The sequence below is a fragment of the Mesoplodon mirus genome (genome assembly GCF_964341445.2).
Source record: "Mesoplodon mirus genome assembly, chromosome: 1".
Lineage (NCBI taxonomy): Eukaryota > Metazoa > Chordata > Mammalia > Artiodactyla > Ziphiidae > Mesoplodon > Mesoplodon mirus.
The window spans coordinates 214,591,479-214,614,605 of record NC_138976.1 but is presented as its reverse complement, the minus strand read 5'-3'; the positions used below and the strand labels follow the sequence as shown (position 1 = coordinate 214,614,605).

General features: G+C 37.2%; 1 protein-coding gene across 2 annotated transcripts in view; it reads right to left on the bottom strand.

Annotated features, from left to right (window-relative positions):
• Positions 1-23,127, bottom strand: part of LOC309800172 (contactin-associated protein-like 3) — a 178,907-nt gene that overhangs the window by 137,176 nt on the left and 18,604 nt on the right. For both annotated transcript variants that reach the window (XM_082614073.1, XM_082614072.1), the window contains exon 2: positions 8,540-8,650. In XM_082614073.1, the coding sequence (XP_082470199.1) occupies positions 8,540-8,650 (111 nt within the window). The remainder of the gene's footprint in view (positions 1-8,539; positions 8,651-23,127) is intronic.

Below are 23,127 nucleotides of genomic sequence, written 5' to 3'. Positions count from 1 at the left end.
CTACATATACCATTTCTGGCTATCAGGATGTAAAAAATGCAGAAATCCTCCCTCTGGACCTGTCTAGGTAACCTCTGATTCCCTTTCTGCTGTGCTTCCTGCAGTCTGCTAGCAGCCTGAGCAGGAGAGAACAGGTAGTTTTCCAAAAACTGCATCCATAATGAAAAAAAATTACACACAGCTGCCTAATTGTAAAACAGATTCCTGTACTAAATGCAGACATACCCTATAATGGTTTTGTAAACAGACAATTAAAAATTAAATAAAAAATAAGTGTATACTTGTAGATTCAAATTCAAATGCCAGTAATATTAAAGAAAAAAAGCACAGTGTGACTGTTCACATGTGACTCCTTTAAGTTCTGTGTGCAGTGTCCCGAGGGACAACTGTCAATGCCCTTGGCATTTAACATTCATGGCTGCAGCTCTTTCTGCATAAAATAAACAAAAATCCATTGCTACTGTGTGTTTTGTTTTGCTTCTCTCATAGACACTCCTGACCAAGTTTTAAAGAAACACACAGTAGAGAGGCATTCGGATCTGAGTTGATCTCAGGCTTTGCAGTTCTTATTTGTTTGAAGTTCTTGTATTGACAAGACTATAAGATGATTTTGCTAATTTCTCACCTTAGAAGTAAAATAAGAATTGCCCAGCAAGCCTATAAATCATCCGAACATGTACTAAATACCTCATGCATGACTGAATAAAATGTATGACCAAGTTTATTTGTGCATCTCCCATGAAATCTTCATGTTTATGAGAGATGCAGCTCCGAGGTCTGGTCTAATTCTATAAAAGCATCATTGTGCATCTTTCAGAGGCCCCCTGAGTTATTCAGAACAGATATGATTCCAGATCATCCTTGAGGCCACTCAGAATAGCTGCATCTCCCTCTGATATGTAGAGCACAGTGAGGAATCCAGGATGCCCAGAAGGGCAGGAGACCAGGCACTCTGCTCAAAAGCCCCCACCACTTCCCAGGGACGCGCCGTTACTCTTCTTAAAACAATGGCTCCTTTTTCTTTTTAACTAAATTCAGTGTAGGATCATGTCAGGAAATGCAAGGGTGAGATGCTCAGAAATAAAACCATGAGTACTAGATTATCTATCCATACTTGACTGCTCACTTAGCCAGAGAAGCCTTTGGAAAAAAAGTCCATTGATGGTAAAACTTCCATTTTCTTTAGGGATGTTATGTAGCTGAATTCATTACAATTTGTAAGCACACTGTGAAAGCCTTGGATAAAAAAAGATATGTACAGATGAGCTGCTATACAAAATAGAGTAGTAAAATGAGAATGCAAAAAGGATGAGGTCTAAGCATCACAAAATGTAAATACTACTGACAAAGGTGCATTTTTTTGGGGGTAGGCATTCATCCCCAGCAAAGTATGGCATTATTTTGTGTCAGAGAAAAGCCTGCTCCACTGGATTTCCTTGGAGGAAACAGAGCAACAAGGGAAGAGTATACTGCAAGGATCACAGGACAGAGAGAACAGGGAACCCCTGAAATGCCACCTTCCAGGCAGCCCCTAGTCCGGAAGATCCTCATTAATGTTCAGAGTAAAGGTGGGAGTAGCTGGCCACAGGGTCCACGGAGATATTCCATTAGCCTTTGTCACTGGCTGTGGTCTTCCTGGACCAGTCTGTTTGCCACACGTTAACCCAGAAGTTCAAGACTCCTGTGTGCTTTGATTTAACATAGGATCCATGTATCATTAGTGATCCCGGATGCCTCATGAAAGGTTGCTAATTGAACCTCATCCCTTTGGCAGGATTGAAGGTCACCTCACTTGGTACGTCTTTCATCAGTGACTCCAAACAGAAAAAAAGGGAATATCCCTACAAGAGGTAATGCAGTTGCATTGGATGAGTAAAGCAGTATGTGATGGGACAAAATATATCTCCATAGGGATGCCAATAACATTTATTAAAAGTGGAGTAAACAAAGACATCATGGTGTATGTCAAGGATACATACTGTTAAATAAATAACTTTCATGAACATTTTTGTATATTATACATGATATAAAAGTGAAATTACTTTGGAAAAGAACAGAGTAGAATTTGCTAGACCACTATTTTTGAATTTGGATAGTGCTTAGAAGGGCTTCCACATATCTTTTGGGAAGTTGCCAAGTACGTCATAGGCAGTACTTACGCTTGGAAAAATACTATGGCAAAATTGTGCCCACCATGAGATACTTACTGTGCAGATTATAAACACAGACATGATTTTGCAAGGATAAACGGTTGTGTTTTTCATTCCTCTCTGGTAAATCATGTTAGCCCGTGATCATTATCCCATGAAGCCCTAGAGAAGCCAGGGAGGGCAAAGATCAACTCAGAAAATAGGAAACAGGACGTGTGATGTCTCCCTCTTTGGCAGGAAGAAGAGATGGGAACCCAGAGGATCGTGGGAAAGAGAGGAAACGGAGGAAGGGTAAAAGATGGTGGGAGGGTGATTCAGACACCTTGCTCAGGAGCGAAGTCCCAGGGGGATCAGAAAAGTGAGAGGAATAAGCAAGCTGTGGAAAGGCTTTGTCTTGGCTTCCATTTGGAATTCTGGGAGATCACCTTGTAGGGGGCTGTGTAGTCATTACTAATGGTTGCCAGCTATTTCCCTTCTTCTACCTTCCAGGCACTTGGAGGATTGCGATTTCCACGCCCCCTGGTGGTTGGGTGGGGCTATGTGACCAGCTCTGGCCAACAAGCTCTCAGTGGAAGTGATAATGTTACTTCTGGACTAAACTGCCAGGACAAAACCATTTGACGATCTTTTTCCCCTTGGCATGGTGAACCAGACTGCCCACAGGCCATCAAAAGGGGGCACAGAAGTGAGATGAGAGTCTGACTGGATCTGAACAGAAGGTCAACTTGGCAAAGGCAAATTAAACCTGTAACCAAGGCTGCTCAAGGCTGGAAACCAAATGAGACTCACGGGCAGGCTTCAGGGAGGCAAGAAGTGACATCGCAAAGATCCCGGAAGGGACAATGACCTGTTCCCTGGGAACACGGTCTTACCAAGAGGTAAATCCGCCGCAGGCTTCAGGAGCAGGTGCCGAGTAACCCTCAGCGTTAAAAGCAGACAAACTCCCTTCAGCAGATAGCAAGGAGCTGAGCCCCAACATGAAAAGCCCCACCATCCAGCTCCATGAGGGCATGAGCCCTTCTGTAACCCAAATACTGTCTTGGAAAGAAGCAGGAACAAAGAAATCTGAGCATCCCTGGAAGATGCTCACCCATTCAAAAGAGTCTACTGAGTCTACTGAATCCAAAAGAGACTGAGGATTGCCTTATTCTGGGGGTAGTGCTATAATTTGGGCTACTTGGTAGAGAGAAATGACAACATTGCCTCCCTGAAGGCTGTTGACAACGCTGAAAAACACGTTTGGTTTGTTCTGGTTTGTCTCATCTAGCATCTTAGGTTCTATGGAGGTAACCTGGAGACTCCAGACCTTGAAAAGGACCATGGGAGAATCTGAGCAGATGAGTTCTGTGTGACAACTGTGCGGCAGGGTCTGCACGAACCCTGGGATTTGGGGGCTTCTCCTCTCACATGCTACCATCATGCTTTGATTTAATAAAGTTGCATGGTTGCCAAGACAGTGCTCTGTGCTTTAGTACATGGGTGTATTTTACATGGATGCTATTACATTTGGCCTGTCCACTGCACTCAATACCAACAGTTGCGTCTGCAGGATCATTTGTTAAGAAAAATCGGAAAAAGAATGTGTCTTGGCCCTAATAGGTCTAAAAACTTTTAGGAAGCACAGATAAACAGAATGAAAAATCTGACATCCAGAGGCAAAAATTCCCCAGTACATTCATATGCCTTTATAAAAATCTGGTTTGCAAGCCCTTTTATTGCAATCTGAATTGCTCAGACTAGTATTTGGGAATACTGACCAGTTCTACCAGGCACCTAGCCTGTGAATAAAAGATAGAAATACTGGAGAACTACGATTTTATGAAAAAATATGAGGGACAAGTTTATTATTATAAGATTTGCATCAAACATTTTTGATGTATTCAATAATATTCTGATTTATATCAGGAGTTGATATATATTTAGATATTTAAAATTATTATTCACTCTTTCCATTTTCTAACATTTCTTTGTAAAAGACAATGAATTTTACATCATAGCTTATTTGGGATACTGCAGAGTCCAAACAATCAGACGTTCCAGGTTATAAGAAAATATTTAGTGTCTGATACCCAGGCCTAAGCATTTTCTCCTAATCTAATCATGTGTATTTATTTCCTGCTAAAACCTGGAGTATTAACTTGTACTAGTAAATGTACTTCCTCAAGTGAGAAATAAATATCTTAATGCTGAGAATTGTTTCTAATATGCTCAAACTTTAATTGTATTGGGAGCATTAGACAAAATCTTTCCTGGCTCCACCAACACATAAGTCTGTTGTGAGGAAATATGATCAATGTCTCAGTATGGGAAAGGTGCAGAATTACAAAGAGAAAAGAAAACATCCAGTCAGATCAGCTTGTCTCCATCTACTTTCTGTCTGCAATACACAATACAGTAATCTGAAATGCCATTTTTGATCAAGTTAAATTTAAAGCAGTCTCATTTGCACTGTCAGTGATGACTGGCTTGCTGCATTAGAGGGAGTGATTTTCAGAATCTGGGCCATGAATGGAGTGGTCCCTCTTTCTGGGGATGATTGTTTATGCAAGCACTTTGGGGGAACAAAAAAGGAGAACAAAATGTGTGTACACTTCCTGCTAATCAATCTCAATCAGCTCTGGCCAGACCACGCATCTCACCACCATGCCTGAGGTGACTAAAGAGAACACGTCACGTGGCTAAAGAGAACATGTTATCCAGAGTTGGAAAGCAGCATCTGAAATGCTAAAGCCAGTTTCATGAAGGGTCACCTAGAGTAACAATAATTGTAAAATCAAAAGGCTATTTTCACATGCAAGATCTAGAATGAAAGTCCAGCATGGTTTACTCTAAGGTAGTTTTTTTACTTTTGGTTTTTTAACTTTTGTTTTGAATAAACTTGGATAAACTGGATAAAGTTTCTTTAGGAGATTTTTGAGAAGAAAAAAATGAAGTCAATATTATAGCATGTTCTTATTTAGAATACACAGATTTCAGCAATCTTGATTTTATATGAGAAATATTAGGTCACTTGTAATTCTAGGAAACATCAATTTCATATTGATGGAAACAAATTCAGCTAATATGAATAGTCAAACCCAATTTGACTGTAAAGCTTCAAGAACTTTACATTTTTATCTAATGGCATCAATTTTCTCGCATAGGTATATGAATAAATGTACGTGTCTGTGTTTTACTCCTTAAAAAAAATCCATCAGTTCTGAAAAATTATACATTCAGGCATTTCCAGCAATTTGTGTTTCTTTGTATAAAAAGGTAAGGTGTATGACCTCAGAGTGGATACTTTGTTAAATGTATTACCTGGAACCCAATCCCAGACTTCAAAATGGGAATGCTAGAGGAACCAGACTAGATATTTCAAAAGTAAACCCCAGGAGCACTTAGTCCAATGTTGAGTGATGATACTAGCCCATTACTATCTCTACAATAACCAACACTTCCATTAGGGAGCTCACAGAAAATACTGGCAAACAGGTGGTAACATGCTCAGGAATTATGGTTTTCAAAGCTCCTGGTCTGCATCTCTCTGCTTTGGCCCACCTGCCCCTAGAAACACCTAGATCTCTCCTAACTTCTCTGCTCATATCCCTCTCAATATCCTTCACAGACTTCTTTCTTCTATTTATTGCAAAGTCTTTTCTAAGAAATATTTTACTACTTTTCATAAATTAATAGAAAACAAAATAAATACATAAATAAATTGCGTAAGTAAAAAATACGTAAGAGAGAAAACATGAAATGTGCAATAAGTTCTAGTCAATTAATTAACATTTGCTATGTGTTGAATCAGTGAAGTACTTTAAAATCATAAAATGCCTTAAAGTTGGAATTTTTTGGCTTTGGGGGTTTATACAGTGGGTCAAATTTATATACATGCACACATATACAATCAAAAATTATGTATAGACTATTCTCTTACTACCTTTATGTATCAGGTAGATGAATTGATCAGCTGCTATGCATAAAGTTCTTGGTGGACACTCTGATATTTGAGACATTTCTAATTCTTAATGAACATTCTAGAAGCGCAATGACTTATGGGAAAAATAAGAAACTAGGGGTGTAAGACAGACCACCTTCTTTAAAACTTCCAAATACCACAACACAGACCAAGGAAATTTTAACCATACAATCAGGGAGTCTAAAATGATTTTCCTCACTAGATCATACACAAAATATTCAAAAAAGCTAAAACTACTATATATGAAGAATCATCGCCCTCATTATATTCATCCACATTTCATACTATCCACATTTTACATAATAATCTAAACTAAAGTGAACTAATATGTTCTCCAGCATTTACCAAGGCAAAGGAAATGTCAATAAAGACTCTGGGATGCTAGCTTTTAACAGAAAACACATATAGATAATCCTTCAGAAGGAATATTGATAAATTGTGCTGTCTAAAGCATGTTTTAGAAATGGGTCTGAAATCAGGTGGTGATATCTAGGAATATTTAGTGAAATGTACACTACATGCAATCAGAGTAGCAACAACCATTAAAAATAAAACCTCATCAGTTGACTGCCGCTCTTAAAATAATTAATTTAAATTTGCAAAGAGAGTAGTTTAAATATAAAAGATAAGCTTTGTATTTACCATTTTATAAGGATGGCTTATAATATTCTGAGTTATTATTTTTTTAATTAAATATAATGGAAATAAGTTCATCTTAAGCTTCAGGATTTTCCCTTCTAATGTTTATAAACTTCCCAGTGCCACCATACTGATAGCACTGGAGGCCTGAATCATAAAGATACTCTACACATGCAAATTAGAAACACAACACACAAGCCCCTTGGGCCTCTTTAAACTAATTAAATATGGCTTATTTAGTTTTTACAATTTTAGGGAAACCACTGGAAAGTTTAGATGTTAAGCTGATATTAGAATAACCATCACACCGAAAATGGGTAATCTGATAACTGATCTCATTGAAATCTGGTTTCAATGAGAATATATTTTTACTGGGGTGCTAAGAATGATTATGAATGATGCTTTGAGGAGTACATATCTGGCCACAACATGCTTTTTCCTGGGAAAAGACCATGAAGGTGGACAATTAATGGACAGGCCTTCCCATCCTGAGCTCATTGAATTTCTTCACCTGTGTTCTTACTCTTCCCTGCCAATCTATTTGATCACTTACTAGGTTCCCAAATTTGATCCTTAAGGACACAGTAAGGTTCAAGCTAGACTTAAACTCTGATCTTAGAAATGTCAGAGAAAGGGAGGAAAACACTCAATTCGTTACTAGTATCTCCAGAATTTACAGCAGTGCATTTACATGGGACACAGTTAATTTTAACTTTTACTTTCTGAATTAATCTTTCATTTAAAAAATCTATCCCTTAAAACAGTGGCAAAACAAAAGCAGAAATAGAAACACAGCCGTAGAGAACAAATGTATGGATACCAAGGGGGAAAGGGGTGGGGTGGGAGGAATTAGGAGACTGGGATTGACATATATACACTATTGATACTATGTATAAAATAGACAACTGATGGGAACATACTGTATAGCACAGGGAACTCTACCTAATGCACTGTGGTAACCTAAGTGGGAGGGAAGTCCAAAAGGGAGGGGATATCTGTATGTGTATGGCTGATTCATTTTGCTGTGCAGTGGAGGCTAACACAACACTGTAAAGCAACCATACTCCAATAAAAGTTAATCAAAAAAAGTAGCAAAGCATTTGAATTTGAAGTGTATGCATTCACTTATTTAATCCACTGAATTATTATTTGTGCAATAGAAGAGCTAATTCACTCGACAACATTCAAGTAGCAAAAATGGACCTTTCCAAAAAGTAAGTCATTAACTCCCTTCCCGCTAATAGGAAGGGAATCTTTATTTTCAGTAGCAGCCTTCACCTGGTCTCCTCCCAGGCCCAGTCCTGGGATGGAGTCATTTTCCCATGACATCCTTTGGCAGCTTCACATCTCGCAAACATCATGCAGGGGCCTGTTCAGTTTTCCCCAGTGGCTGCAGCACTGGCTCCTTCATGTGCTGTTTTAGTTACTCATGACCAGCACCCTTGACTGGTCACCCTTCTATCACCAGTCCTAAAACTAAAAAGGGATGATAACCCTGGAAATAATCTAAACTCCAATAATTCCCTTCTCATAAATCTTATTGATGATAATATGCTGGCAATCAATAGGGAAGGAAGATATCAAAACAAACCAAAAAATGGATGATAAGCAAGAAGAAAGCTAGCAGATGAATACTAGCTGATATGATGAACCTGCTGCTTTCTTCAATTTCATTAAACTCAGTATAATTAATTTTTGAGCCATAAGAAGGATTATGAACTAAAAATGAAAATAATTCTGTCTGTGAAAGAATCAGGGTAGACTGACAAGAAGACAGTTGCAGACTCACCATCTCTGCGATTAAGACTTGCAAAGCCAGGGCCGTGGCTGCTGGACAGCTCTGAGGAGCTGCTGAAGGAAGCCCGGGGCAAGGCAGACGCCAGAGGAGCATCACAGCTATCTGGGGGGAAACACCACGTTCGGGTTAATACACTGATTAAAGCTTTCCTGTCTGCTCTTCCTCTCTTCTTCCTTCCCTTTTACTTTCCTTTCCTTCCTATTTCCCTGCCACCCTCCCTTCTTTTCTTCCTTAATTTCCTTTCTTTTTAGTTAACAGGCTAGGAAAATGCTAGAGCCTGTGGCAAACATCAGTCTTGATCAGAGGTGTGTTAGTAAATGTTTAACAACAGGCTCTTAAGGAAAATTAAAAACCCTGATTGGTAGCATTTGCCACTTTCCATGGTGTAAATACTAGTACCATGGCCAATTCAAAGCTATCAACGTGATGTCACTGACCATGAAGTTGGAAAAAGAATGCACATATCACATCATTATATAGTATTTTCACCACGCAGACACAAGATATGTAAATAACCTCAAGAGCACTGATAACAGCAAGATGACATAAAATAAAGTAGGAAGTGGTGAGTTTTCAGAATGTATTTCAGAATGTATTACTTTTGTTTTAATATGATTTAATTAATTACATTTATATAATTTAATTTATATAATTTAATTTTTAATAGTGATTGTATTTTCATGCAAAATTCATGAAAAGTTAATGATTGGCTCTTGCTAGCTGCTAAAAATTGGTTCCAGCACATCACTCCTAAATGGGAAAATATTAAAAGTATTTCCTTGAAAATCAGAAAGAACACTTTCACAGGCACCACTGTTTCTATTGAACATTGCACTGAAAGTCCTATCAGTACGTAAGAGAAAATTAAAAGCACAAAATTGGAAAAAATAAAGCAACTGTTATCGTTTCCAGATGACATGATTATGGAGGTAGAAATTCTGAAAGTCACTGGCTAGCTTAACAATTCATTATACAAAAGCTGATAGTATTTCTAAACTTATCCATAGTTAGAAATTAAATTAAATAGAATAGCAAATACTAACAAAACATATAAAGTATCTAAGAATGAATCTTACAGAATTTGCAGGACATTTATGGAGATTATTATAAAAATTGTATTGAAAGACATTAAAGAAAAACTACATAAATTCAGACTACAATGATTGCAAATAGGAAGACTACTTTTAAGGTACTGGTTTTCCCTAGCTTGATCTAAAGATTCATTAGAAGTTCAATCAAAGCTCAGGAGGGTTTTTCACAGAACTTGAAGCAGTGAACCACAGAGCTCAGGGGTTCTTAACATGTGGTACAAATACGATATAGGGGGTCCGTTGAGATGAATAGAACAAATTACGTCTTTATTTTCACTAACCTCTAACTAAAATTTAGCATATTCTTCAATCAAAAATGTAGACAAACCAGACTATATTCACCAGTGCCCGTGCATTTGTTACCAACATAAGTTACAGATATTTTAATAGCAATCGTTGTCACAGATATCTAGAAATATTGTTTATGGTCCCCTTTACTTCAAAATAACAGTATTTATTAAAGTCACCACTAGATCTTGTTTTTTAATGCGCTAATAACTAAGTAGACATTACGTTACAATTTCTAGTACATTGATATCAGCATTTCAATATAACTATTTACTTTTAACCCTATGTATACACTTTATGCATTTACAAGCATTGCTGTGAGAAGGGGTCAGGCTTCAGCAAAGTGCCCGAAGGGTCCGTGACCCAAGGAAGAGCAAAGAAGCACCCGTGGTGTGTGCATTGCAAGTACAAAGCTGTTGAGACATTACTGGGGCATTATTAGCCATTCAGAAAATTCCAGAAGATTGGGATCATCCACAATCCACAGTCAGCTGTGCTAACTCGAATGTTAACGTGACAATTTCTCAGGGGCGACAGCCTTTTGAGCAGACCAGGCCTGCGTCATTCCCCCTTTAGGGAAAGGGGTCCCAGGGATCTAACTAACCTGCTCAAAGTCACAGAGCTGGTTGAGGGTAAGTGAAGATTATCTCCATCAAATGTTTAGCTTGGGAAGCCTGCTCCTTTCCCAGCCTCCCCCACCCCCCCAGCACGGCTTCCTTTCTGAGTCTCCCCAGACGCTCCCGCACTCAGTCCCCTCTGCTCACATCTTTCTCATCTCAACATATTGGGGTCTCTCCTTTCTAGGTTGGAAACAGTGAGGACCAAGTGTAGATTCTGGAGCCAGACAGGGTGTGGGCATGGCATTTACCAAGCTGCCTACTCTTGGGAAGCCACTGGCCCTCCCTAAGCCTCAGTTACCTCATCTGTACAATGAGGATGTCACACAACTGAATCACACAACTGGACAAAGGGGAATCACACAACTCATAGGGTTTCTATGAGGATTAAAAGTGTTTGCTTTTATTATTTTCAGTATGGTAAGACAAGTCATCACATAAGCTTCTTCAAAATATTCTATAAGGACGTTTTCCCTATAGAGAGATATAGAAGGCAGCATTCAACGTTCCAAGCCATATTCTCATCTTTTATTCTTTCCTCAAAAGAAGGCATATGAATCTTAGTCTTTAAAAAAAAAAAAAGAGTAAGATGTACTTGCTCTTATGAAGTCATCTTTGCCTTTGAGAAACAATTTTAAAAATGATCATTTTCTTTACAACCCTAATTGGTTGTTCCAACTCACTTCCACCAGTCAAATTTGCGAATGCATGTGATCAAAAAACGTGACCATGTCCAATAAGGTACTTGGAAAAGAGCGGCTCTGTGTTTGGACAGTGTTTTCTGTACATTCACTGTGTTTTTAACTAAATTACATTCAAGTAAGGTGAAGTCCCAGATGCCACCCAAAAATCTCCTTAACCATTGTTTTCAATCTGAAATGTCTATATTTTATACTACGATTCCTGGAGCCAAAATTGTTAAGACACAATTTAATTTTCTTTTTCTGGAATCATTAAAAAATATTTGATTTCCACTGAATATTATTCTTATCAAAAGTCTGATAGATACTATTTCTATCCAAAAAAAAGATGAATTATGAAATGCTTCAAAACTACAACAATTATTCATAAGTAATTGTTTTTAACAAACGAGATGGCAAAACAACTGAAAAGTACAACTATTTACCACGTAGGGGGAAAATGAGGTGAGTACAAGTAATAACCTTATAAGAATTAACAAATGAAAATAGACATAATATTACAGAATAGGCTACAGCAAGTTTATTTCTCTTCATAATAACACTCATATTAATAAGAAATTATTCTATGAAATAATCTCAGTTTTGAAATGCACTTATCCCTTCAAAAGTTCAAATGTACTCAGGAGCTCAAATGTACTCAGAAGCTCAGAAAAGCTTAGGAACTCTAAAGGGAAACTGATGATCCATTGTAATGTGTCTTATAGAAAATACAAACACACCATAATTGTTCATGATTTATGTATGATTCAGATCAGAGTGCTCAGAACATCCTTGGGTACATGCTTCTATAATAAATTCTTATGTATTAAATGATCATTGTCTCAGTAGTTGTACCTATTGTAACATCATTTTAATCAATAGCCTATTGTTTGTCCTGCCAACAGAACAGTTTTATACTGAAATTATTAAACAATATTTCAGCTTGTTTTTAAAAATTATATATATATATTTTTTCTCCAGGTAAAATCTTAGAAATTTGGAACTTCCCATAGCTGGGGAAAACATAGTTGCCTTAATCCTCTCAATCTACGTGACATTATCTGAGTGTTTTCCAGACCCTTGACCTCCTCCTAAAACTACTTAAATCTACCCCCTCCATAAATAGAAAACAGTCCCAGACAAACCTCTTTGGATTACTACAGCTCACTGGTGATGCATGCTCTTAGTTTCTTCAGAACTTTCAAATCCAGTTTATACACAACTGTATATAAATGGCATCTTTCCAGTATGCATTATGGTCTAAACTAGACTAAAAATTCCTCAGCAAAGAAAATGCCAGTTTACTGAATTCATTGATGAGCTCTAGTAGTTTTCTGGTAGCATCTTTACGATCTTCTATGTCTAATATCATATCATCTGCAAACAGTGACAGTTTTACTTCTTTCTTTTCCAATTTAGATTCCTTTCCTTTTTCTTCTTTGTTTGCCATAGCTAGGACTTCCAAAACTATGTTGAATAAAAGTGGTGAGAGTGGACATCCTTGTCTTGCTCCTGATCTTAGAGGACATGCTTTTAGATTTTCACTGTTGAGTATGATGTTAGCTGTAGGTTAGTTGTATATGGCCTATATTATTTTGAAATATGTTCCCTCTATGCCCCTTTCTGGAGAGTCTTTAATCATAAATAGGTGTTGAATTTTGTCAAAAGCTTTTTCTGCATCTATTGAGATGATCGTATGGTTTTTATTCTTTAATTTGTTGATGTAGTATATCACAGCCATTGATTTGCAGATACTGAAAAACCCTTGCATCCCTAGGATAAATCCCACTTGATCATAGTGTATGATCCTTTTAATGTATTGTTGGATTTGGATTGCTAGTATTTTGTTGAGGACAAATGAATGGGTAAAGAAGATGTGGTACATATATACAATGGGATATTACTCAGCCATTAAAAAGAATGAAATAATGCCATTTGCAGCAACATGGATGGACCTGGAGATTATCATACTACGTGAAATAAGTCAGACAGAGAAAGACAAATACCTATTAAAAAATTTGAAACAATAATTCAAATAATTCTTTTAATAATATAATAATAACCTTCCAAAACAGAAAGCACAAAGTCCAGAGGGCTTCCCTGGTGAATTCTGCCAAACATTTAAGGAAGAAATCATGCCATGTCTCCATAATCTCTTTTAGAAGATAGAAGCAGAGGAATACTTTTTAACTTATTCTATGAGGCTAATATTACCATAATACCAAAACCAATCACAGATATTACAAGAAAAGAAACCTACAGACCAATATTTCTCATGAACACAGATGCAAAATCCTCAACAAAATATTAGCAGTCAAATCCAACAATGTATAAGAATTACAGGGAATTCCCTGGCAGTCCAGTGGTTAGGACTCCATGTTTCCACTGCAGGGGGCCCGGGTTCAATCCCTGGTGAGGGAACTAGGATCCCACAAGCCACATGGTGTGGCCAAAAAAAAAAATAAAGTAAAATAAAATAAAACTTTTAACAAATAGATTTTTTAAAAAAAATAGAAGAAGAATTACATGCTGAAACAAGTGGAATTTGTCCCAGGTATTCAGGGCTGGTTCAACATTCAAAATTCAGTTTATGTAATCCATCACATCCACAAGCTAACAAAGAAAAATCACATGGTGCTATCAATAGATGAAGAAAAGCATCTGAAAAAATCCAACACCCATCCATGGTAAAAACTCTTGGTAAACTAGGAATAGAGTTGAACTTTCTCAAATTGATAAAGAATATCTACCAAAAACTTACAGCTAACACCACACTTAATGGTGAGAAACTTGAAACTTTCCCCACTAAGATCAAGACTAGGCAAAGATTTTCCCTCTCACCACTCCTTTTCCACATCCTACTAGAAGTGTTAGTTAATGCAATTAGACAAGAAAAGGAAATAGAAGGGATACAGATTAGGAAAGAAATGTCTTTGTTATGGATGACAAGATCATCTATGCAAAAACTCCTGGAACTAATAAGTGGTTATAGCAAGGTCACAGGATACAAGGTTAAAATACAAAAGTCAATTGTTTTTCTATATACCAGCAATGATCAAGTGGAATTAGGACTCTGAAACACTATGCTATTTACATTAGCACCTAAAAAATATAAAATACTTAGGTATAAATCTAACAAAATATGCATGAGATCTATATGAGGAAAACTACAAAACTCTGAGGAATTAATCGAGGAAGAACTAAATAAAAGGAGAGATACTCCGTGTTCATGGACAATACTCAATATTGTCAAGATTTCAGTTTTTCCCAATTTGATCTATAGATTCAAGGCAATCTCAATCAAAATTCAAGCAAGTTATTTTATGGATATCAACAAACTGATTCTAAAGTTTATGTGGTGAAGCAAAAGACCCAGAATAAACAAAACAATCTTGAAGAAGAACAGAGTGGTAGGAATGACACTACCTGATTTCAAGACTTACCATAAAGGTACAGTAATTAAGACAGTGTATTGGCAAAAGAACTGACAAATAGATCAGTGAAACAGAACAGAGAGCCCTGAAGTAGACCTACACAAATTTAATCAATTGACCTTTGACAAAGTAGCGAAGGCAATAAAATAGAGCAAAGATAGTCTTTTCAATAAGTGGTAATGGAACAAATGGACTTCCATAAGCAAAAACATGAATCTAGACACAGACTTTTCACCCTTCACAAAAATTAATTCAAAATGGTTCACATATCTAACTGTAAAGCACAAACCTATAAAACTCCTTGAAGATAACACAGGAGAAAATCTAGATGAACTTGTGTTCTGCAAAGACTTTGTAGATACAAAGCCACGATCCATGAAGAAAAGAACTGATAAGATGGACTTTATTAAAATTAAAAATTTCTGCCCTGCAAAAGACAGTCAAGAGAATGAAAACACAAGTCATAGGATGGGAGAAAATATTTGTAAGATACACATCGAACAAATGACTTTTATCCAAAATATGCAAAGAACTCAAACTTACCAATAAGAAAACAAAGACTCCAATTAAAAAATGGTCCAAAGCTGACTTTAACAGACAGTTCACCGAAGAAGATATACAGATGAGAAAGAAGCGTATGAAAAGATGCTCCACATCATATGTCTTCAGAGAAATGCACATTAAAACAATGAGATACACTACACTCCTATGAAAATGGTCAAAATCTGGAAGACTAATGACACCAGATGCTGGCGAGGATGTAGAGCAACAGGAACTCTCATTGCTGGTGGGAATGCAAAATGGTGCAGCCTTTTTGGAAGACTGGCTGGTTCTTACAAAACTAAACATATTCCTACATGCAATCCAAAATCTGTTCCTTGGTGTTTACCCAAAGGGATTGAAAACGTATGTCTACACAAAAACATGCACAAAAATGTTTATAGCAGCTTTAGTCATTAAACTCCAATGACTGGAAGCAACCAAGACATCCTTTAGTAGGGAATGGATAAATAAACTGTGGTACATCCATATAGTGGAACATTAGTAATAAAAAGAAATGATCCATCAAACCATGAAAAGATACAGAAGAAACTTAAATGCATATTACTAAGTGAAAGAAGCCAGTCTTAAAAGGCTACATACCATATGATTCTAGCTCTATGATATTCTAGAAAAAAACAGAAGTGTGGAGCCAGTAAAATGATCAGTGGTTGCCAGTGTTTAGATGGGAGAGAGCAATGAATAAGAGGAACACATGGGATTTTAAGAGCAGTGAAACTATTCGGTATAATAATATAATACAGGTCATTATACATTTGTCCAAACCCACAGAATGTACAACACCAAGAGTGAAACATAAACTATGGACTTGGGGTGACTATCATGTGTCAGCGCAGGTTCATCGACTGTAAAATAAAAAAAGTATCAACACCACTCTGGAGAAGGATGCTGGTAATGGAGGAGGCTAAGCATGTTGAGGGAAGGGGGTATATGGGAAACCTCTGTACTTTCTGCTCAATTTTACGTAAACCTAAAACTGCTCAAAAAATAAAGTTTATTTTTAAAAAAGGGCAGGGGGGCTTTCTCTTTATCAACTACCCTGAATATTCACTTAAAAATAAATGCTATGATTTAAATAACTTACTGAGAAAGAAGAGAAACTTTCAGTTTTTTTTTCCCCAGTTATACATCCAGGAGCCCATTTATAAAACTTAGTTCTATCCCTTCATGGTTTTAAAATTGTGCAAGGGTGTGTGACTCTACCAGCCTTCAGAGGAATCAAATATCTGGAGGGAGAATGGTTGTAGTTTTTCATGGATTGTCCTGCTTCAGCACGCTAAGCAGACAAGGATTTAGACCTGTTTTAAAGGTCAGTTTTAATTAGCCCAATTATTATTCCCTCGTGACTGCTGGAAAATTATATTCAGCAAATGGAACAGATTCCCAGTGATGGGAGTGGTTCTAAAATTATAACTTGTGCCAGTTTAATGAATCATACTGCTTCTCATATAGGAACAACACTGTTTTTTTTTTTTTAAAGAACCACTACTTATCTTTATTTCTTCAGCTTCTATCACAGTGCCTGGCCCATGGTAAGCATTTGATAAATGTTTGCTGAATTAAATTGATCACAAGTCTGAGAGCAACTTTCTTAAATCTCCATATCTAAGTTATATTTCAACCCTGAGATATATTGAGCTTAAAACATTGAGCCAAGTTCATCCTAACAGAAAACTCATGCGGTCTTAATTTCCAGGCTGGGTGTGGGGTAGGTATGTGATAGTGGGACCCAGGAAAATATAGATAGAGAAGCGGGGTTCTCACTAATAGGAAGGGACTGCCAGTGAAGTATTCATTTCAGAAGGCATTCGCATTCCTGCTTAAACAGGGCATGTCAGTAAAATTCAGCAATCCAACACACTCAGATATTTTTCAAAAATAATTCACAAATGGAAAGATTAGAACATGTCTGTGTTAGAAGTAACATCTCTAGATTTATCAAGATTGTATAATTTTGTGCAATGCAATTCAGGGGAGAAATAGATACAGCAGTTTTTCAGACACTGATACCCAAAGGGCAATTCCCCATCGCTGCCCCTGAAATTCTGATTTAGTGAGAGGATTTATTTGTGTACTTAAGGAAGACACATTCTGTTCTTCAGAGAAGGAAATGTACAACACTCGGGACAGGAGCTGAGAGATCTCTGCAGTGGATGAAAACCTCAACTGGGCCAGGAGAGACCCTCAACGTGGCCACCGGGAGTGTGCACTAAATTGCAGCCCTGGTATCTGTATTATGTTCTGTGGTTATTAAACCAGAATTGGAGAGTTGGGCAGTGTAAAAGACATACTTTCAAATATCTGAGGCCCTATCACGCTAGTGCCCAGAAAGATGCACTTGGGAAACTCAGCTGTTGACTCATATTAGTATTGATATTACTTTAAATATTTAGTTTAAAAAGATTTTCACTATCTATAGCTCATTAACTGGAACACTTCCTTGCTTGTATATAAATCTGAAATATCCATTTACGGGGCAAAGTCTAATATTCCACACAACTTACTCGAATTGTTGAAATAGTCACAGAGCAATGAAATATGCAGTTTTGGGGTGATGTCAGTATCATGATAGGGTGAATCGTTCCTTTTTTTCTCTCTCTCCTTTGATTTACAACTATTAGGACGTCCATAACCAGAAAAAAAAAATAAGCACCTATCCACAGCATACACCAACATCCAAGAGATCCATCCACCTGTGCATCCAAAGTGGGTGGATTGGACCATGGAGTAGGTAGCAGAGATTGAGGGAAGTGGCTGTAGAGCTGGTGGCAGGAGGCTGTGACAGCATAGAAGGCGGCTGCTGTTCTGGCAGCGAGCCAGCACAACCTTTCTGGCAGAGGAGGTGGAGGATGAAGGCAGTGACTGGAAGTCTGCCCGGCCACGTGTGTTACAGCTGGCGGGACCAGTTTCTCTCTCTGAGGAGAGACTGCAGTGAATGGGCAGGGGGAAAGGAAAGGTAAGTAGACAGACAAAGAGAACTGAAGTAAAATGTCTCCTGCTGTCTGTCTCTGGAGGCAAGGGGACCGACCGACCACCCAAGGACCCCTGGGACGCCGCCCCCATCCCAACTTGAGTTTACCTCTACCAGGCCATGGACACCCACAAAGCCCCAAGTGCTAAGTACACACACCTCCCCCCCGCGCCCACATTCTGCCACCACGCGTTGTTTCTTCGTTGTTGTTTTTGTTTTGTTTTGTTTTAACTGTGTGGGTTCCCAATCTTAGAAGCCGCTAGTTAATGCTGGTAAGAGAAAACAAAAACTTGTGCCATAGTGCCACCTTCTGTAAAGGAAGGCTCCTAACTACCAACCTGTTGCATTCTTAGGATCAAAGTAAACAAAGTCTTACCTAAATAAAAATGGTGTTCCATTTTTTATTTAGGGAATCATGGTAATACGGTATCGCAAAAAAAAAAAAAAGACAGTTTTCCAGCAACTAAACCCAAAGGTATGGAATATTGTGATCTAACTGATAAAGAGTTTTAAACAGCTGTTATGAAGAAATTCAATAGAAAACTCATAAAGGCAATGCAATGATATTAGGAATGAAAATAACAAGCAGAAGGAATACTTTACCAAAGAGATTAAAATTCTAAAAAAGAGTCAGACAGATTTCTGGAGCTGAAGAACTCAATAAATGAGATAAAGAATGCATTACAATGTACTTGAAATAGAGCAAATCAGGTAGAAGAGAGAATTAGCAAGCTCAAGGATAGAAATATAGAAATAATTCAGGTGGAAGAAGAGAGAGAACTAAGATTTTTAAAAAGTGAAGCCTATGAGAAATATCTGATTCTATTGGAAAGGTAAATGTAAGAATAATGGGCATCCCAGAAGGAGAAGAGAGTGGGAAGGAGACAGAGTTTATTTAAAGAAATAATAGCTGAGAAATTCCCAAACCTGGGGATGCGATGAATATACAGATCTACGAAGCTAACAGAATATCTTGTTATCTCATCACAAAAAGACCTCTAAAACACATTTTAATGAAGCTGTCAAAATTCAATTATAAAGAAGCAATTTTAAAGGCAGCCAGGGGGAAAAAAAAAAAAAGACAACAACCTACAAAGGTACCCCCATTAGGCTACAGTAGATTTCTCAGCAGAAACTTTTCAGGTCAGGAGACAGATAATGGAATGACATATTCAAAATATTGAAAGATGAAAATTTCCATCTAAGAATACTCTATGTGGCAGTTATCCTTCAGATATAAAGGAGAATTAAAGCCTTTCCCAGAAAAACTAAAGCTGAGGGAGTTTACCACCACTAGACTGCCTTATGAAAAATGTTGAAAGGAGCTCTTCAAGCTGAAACAAAAAGACAGAAGTACATAAAACTCTGATTAAGATGATAAATACTCATAATTAGAATACTGTAAATCTTTTTTAGAACAGTATATTAAATTCTTAACTATAATATAATGGTTAAAGGAAAAGAGCGTTAAAAATGGCTATAGAGGGCTTCCCTGGTGGCGCAGTGGTTGAGAGTCCGCCTGCTGATGCAGGGGACATGGGTTCATGCCCTGGTCCGGGAAGATCCCACATGCCGCCGAGCGGCTGGGCCCGTGAGCCTGCGCGTCCGGAGCCTGCGCATCCGGAGCCTGCGCGTCCAGAGCCTGAGCGTCCGGAGCCTGTGCTCCGCAACGGGAGAGGCCACAACAGTGAGAGGCCCGCGTACTGCAATAAAAAAAAAAATGGCTATAGATACTACAACTTGGTAATGAAATCACAGCATAGAGATAATTTCTAACATTAAAAACATAAAAGGGGAAGAGTAAGTAAGCAGATGAAACCTTTATAGGTGAATGAAGATAAACTGGCATCAGCAGGAAAGGGGCTATTTTACTTGTAAGATGTTTTATGTAAACTTCATGGTAACAACAAGCAAAAATCTAGAGCAGAAACATAAACATAAAAAAGGGGAGAGTGAGCAAATCACCATAGAAAACCACCAACTTATAAAGGCAGACAGAAAGGGAAGAAAAAAGGAACAACAGAGAAACAAAATAAGCAGAAGGCAAAAGATAAAATGGTACTAGTAAATTCTTACATATCAATAATCACTCCTAAATGTAAACAGATTGAACTCACCAATCAAAAGGCACATAGTGGGTGGATGGCTGAAAAAACAAGGTCCAGCTCTATACTCTCTACAGAAGACTCATTTCAGCTCTAAAGGCACATAGGCTCAAAGTGAAAGGATGGAAGATGATATTCCAAGCAAACAGAAATGAAAAGAAGGTGGATATAGCCATCCTTGTATCAGACAAAACACACTTTAAGCCCAAAAAGGTAAGAAGAGACAAAGAAGGTCAGTAAAGGGGTCACTACATCAAGAAGATATAACAATAATAAATATGTACATTCCCAAAACCTGATCACTGAAATATATAAGCATGTAATAATAGATATTAAGGAACAAATAGACAACAATGTAGTAATTGTAGGAACTTCAGTACCCCACTATCAGCAATGGATAGATTGTCTTGACAGAAAATCAACAAAGAAACATTGGACTTGAACCACACCTTAGAACAAATAGATTTAATAGACACATATAGAATATTCCATCCAACAGTAGCAGAACACACATTCTTCTCAAGTGCACATAGAACATTCAGGCTGGATCATATGATAGGTCACAAAACAAATCTTAGCAAACTTAAGAAGACTGAAATCATATCAGCTATCTTCTGTGACCATAATTGGTATGAAACTAGAAGTCCACAACAAGAGGGAGATGAGAAGATCTACAAACATGTGGAAAGTAAACACACGCCTAAACAACCATTGTGTCAAAGAAGAAATCAAAAAGGAAATAAAAAATATCTCAAAACAAATGAAAATGAAAACACAACATATCAAATATCATGGCATGCAGCAAAAGCAGATCTGAGTGGAAAGTTTATAGCAATAAACACATTAAGATGTTAGAAAAATCTCAAGTGAACAACCTAACTTTATACCTCAAGGAACTAGAAAAAGAAGAAAAAATTAAGCCCAAAGTTAGCAGAACTAAGGAAATAGTAAGTATCAGAATGCAAATAAATGAAATAGAAACCAGAAAAACAATAGAAAGGATCAAGGAAACTACAAAATGTTTCTTCAAAAAGATAAACAACATTGACAAACCTTTAGTTAGACTAAGGAAAAAAAAGAAGAGTCAAATAAATAAAATTAGAAATGAAAAGAGAAGACATTACAACTGATACTACAGAAATACCTAGAATCATAAGACACTACTATGAACAATTATATGCCAATGGATTATACAACCTAAAAGAAATGGATACATTTCTAGAAACACACAACCTACCATGACTGAATCAGGAAGAAATAGAAAGTAGGAACAGACCAATAATGAGTAAAGACACTGTATCAGTAATTTAAAAATTCCCAACACAGAAAACTCCAGGACCAGATAACTCCCCTGGATAATTCTATCAAACATTTAGAGAAGTAATACCAATCCTCCTCAAACTCTTCCAAAATATTGAGGGGGAGAAAACACTTCCAAACTTGTTCTATGAGGCCAGCATTACCTTGATACCAAAGCCAGATAAGGATACCACAAGAAAAGAAAACTATAGACCAATATCCCTGATGAACATAGGTGCAAAAATTCTCAACAAAATATTAGTAAACCAAATTCAAGAACACATTAATAGAATTATATATGATGACCAAGCGGAATTTATTCCTAGGATGAAAGGATGGGTCAACATATGCAAATCAATAAATCCAACACATCACATCAATAAAATAAAAATCACATGATCTTTTCAATAGAGAAAGAAAAACCATTTGACATAAAACAACATCCTTTCATAATAAAAACCCTTAACAGACTGGGTATAGAAGGAACATACTTCAACATAAAGGCCATGTATAACAAACGCAAGGGTGACCTTACACCTGATGGAGAGAAATGGAAAGTGTTTCCTCTGAGACCAGGAACAAGGCAAGGATGCCTAGTCTCACTAATCTTATTCAATATAGTACTGGAAGTCCTAGCTAGAGCAATTATTCAAGACAAAGAAATAAAATATATCCAAATCAGAAATGAAGAAGTAAAACTGTCATTATTTGCTGATGATATGATTGAACATATAGAAAATCCCAAAGAATCAGCCAAAAAACTATTGAAATTAATCAACAATTTCAGTAAATTGGCAGGATACAAAGTCAACATACAGAACTCAATTTCATTCCTCTACACTAATGATAAACACCTGAGAAAGAAATAAAGAAAACCATCCCTTTCACAATAGCATCAAAAACAATAAAATACTTAGGAATAAATTTAACCAAGGAAGTGAAAGATCTGTACAATTAGAACTGCAAAACTGCTGAAAGAAGTCAAGGACACAAACAAATGGAAAGACACAAACAAAATCAAAGAAATTGAAGACACAAACATATGTTCAAGCATCCAAAGAGTTAATATTGTTAAAATATCAATAGTTCTAAAGCCATCAACAAATTGAACATGGTCCTCACCAAAATAACAAAGGCATTCTTCACAGAAATAGAAGAAACAATCCTAAAATGTGTGTGGAACCACAAAAGACCTCAAACAGCCAAAGCAATCTTGAGAGAAGAGAGCAAAGCCAGAGATACCACACTTCTGGATTTCAAGCTACACTACAAAGCCATAGTAGAAAAACAGTATTGTACTTGGGGGAAAAAAAGTCATATTGACCAACGGAACAGAATAGAGAGCCCAGAATTAAACCCTGGCGTATACGGTCAACTAGTATTCAACAAGGAAGCCAAGAATACCCGGTGGAGAAAGAATAGCCTCTTCAACAAATGGTGCTGGAAAAATTGGAGAAACATACAGAACAATGAAAGTAGATCCCTGTCTCACACCACTCACAATATTTAACTCAAAATGGGTCAAAGACTTAA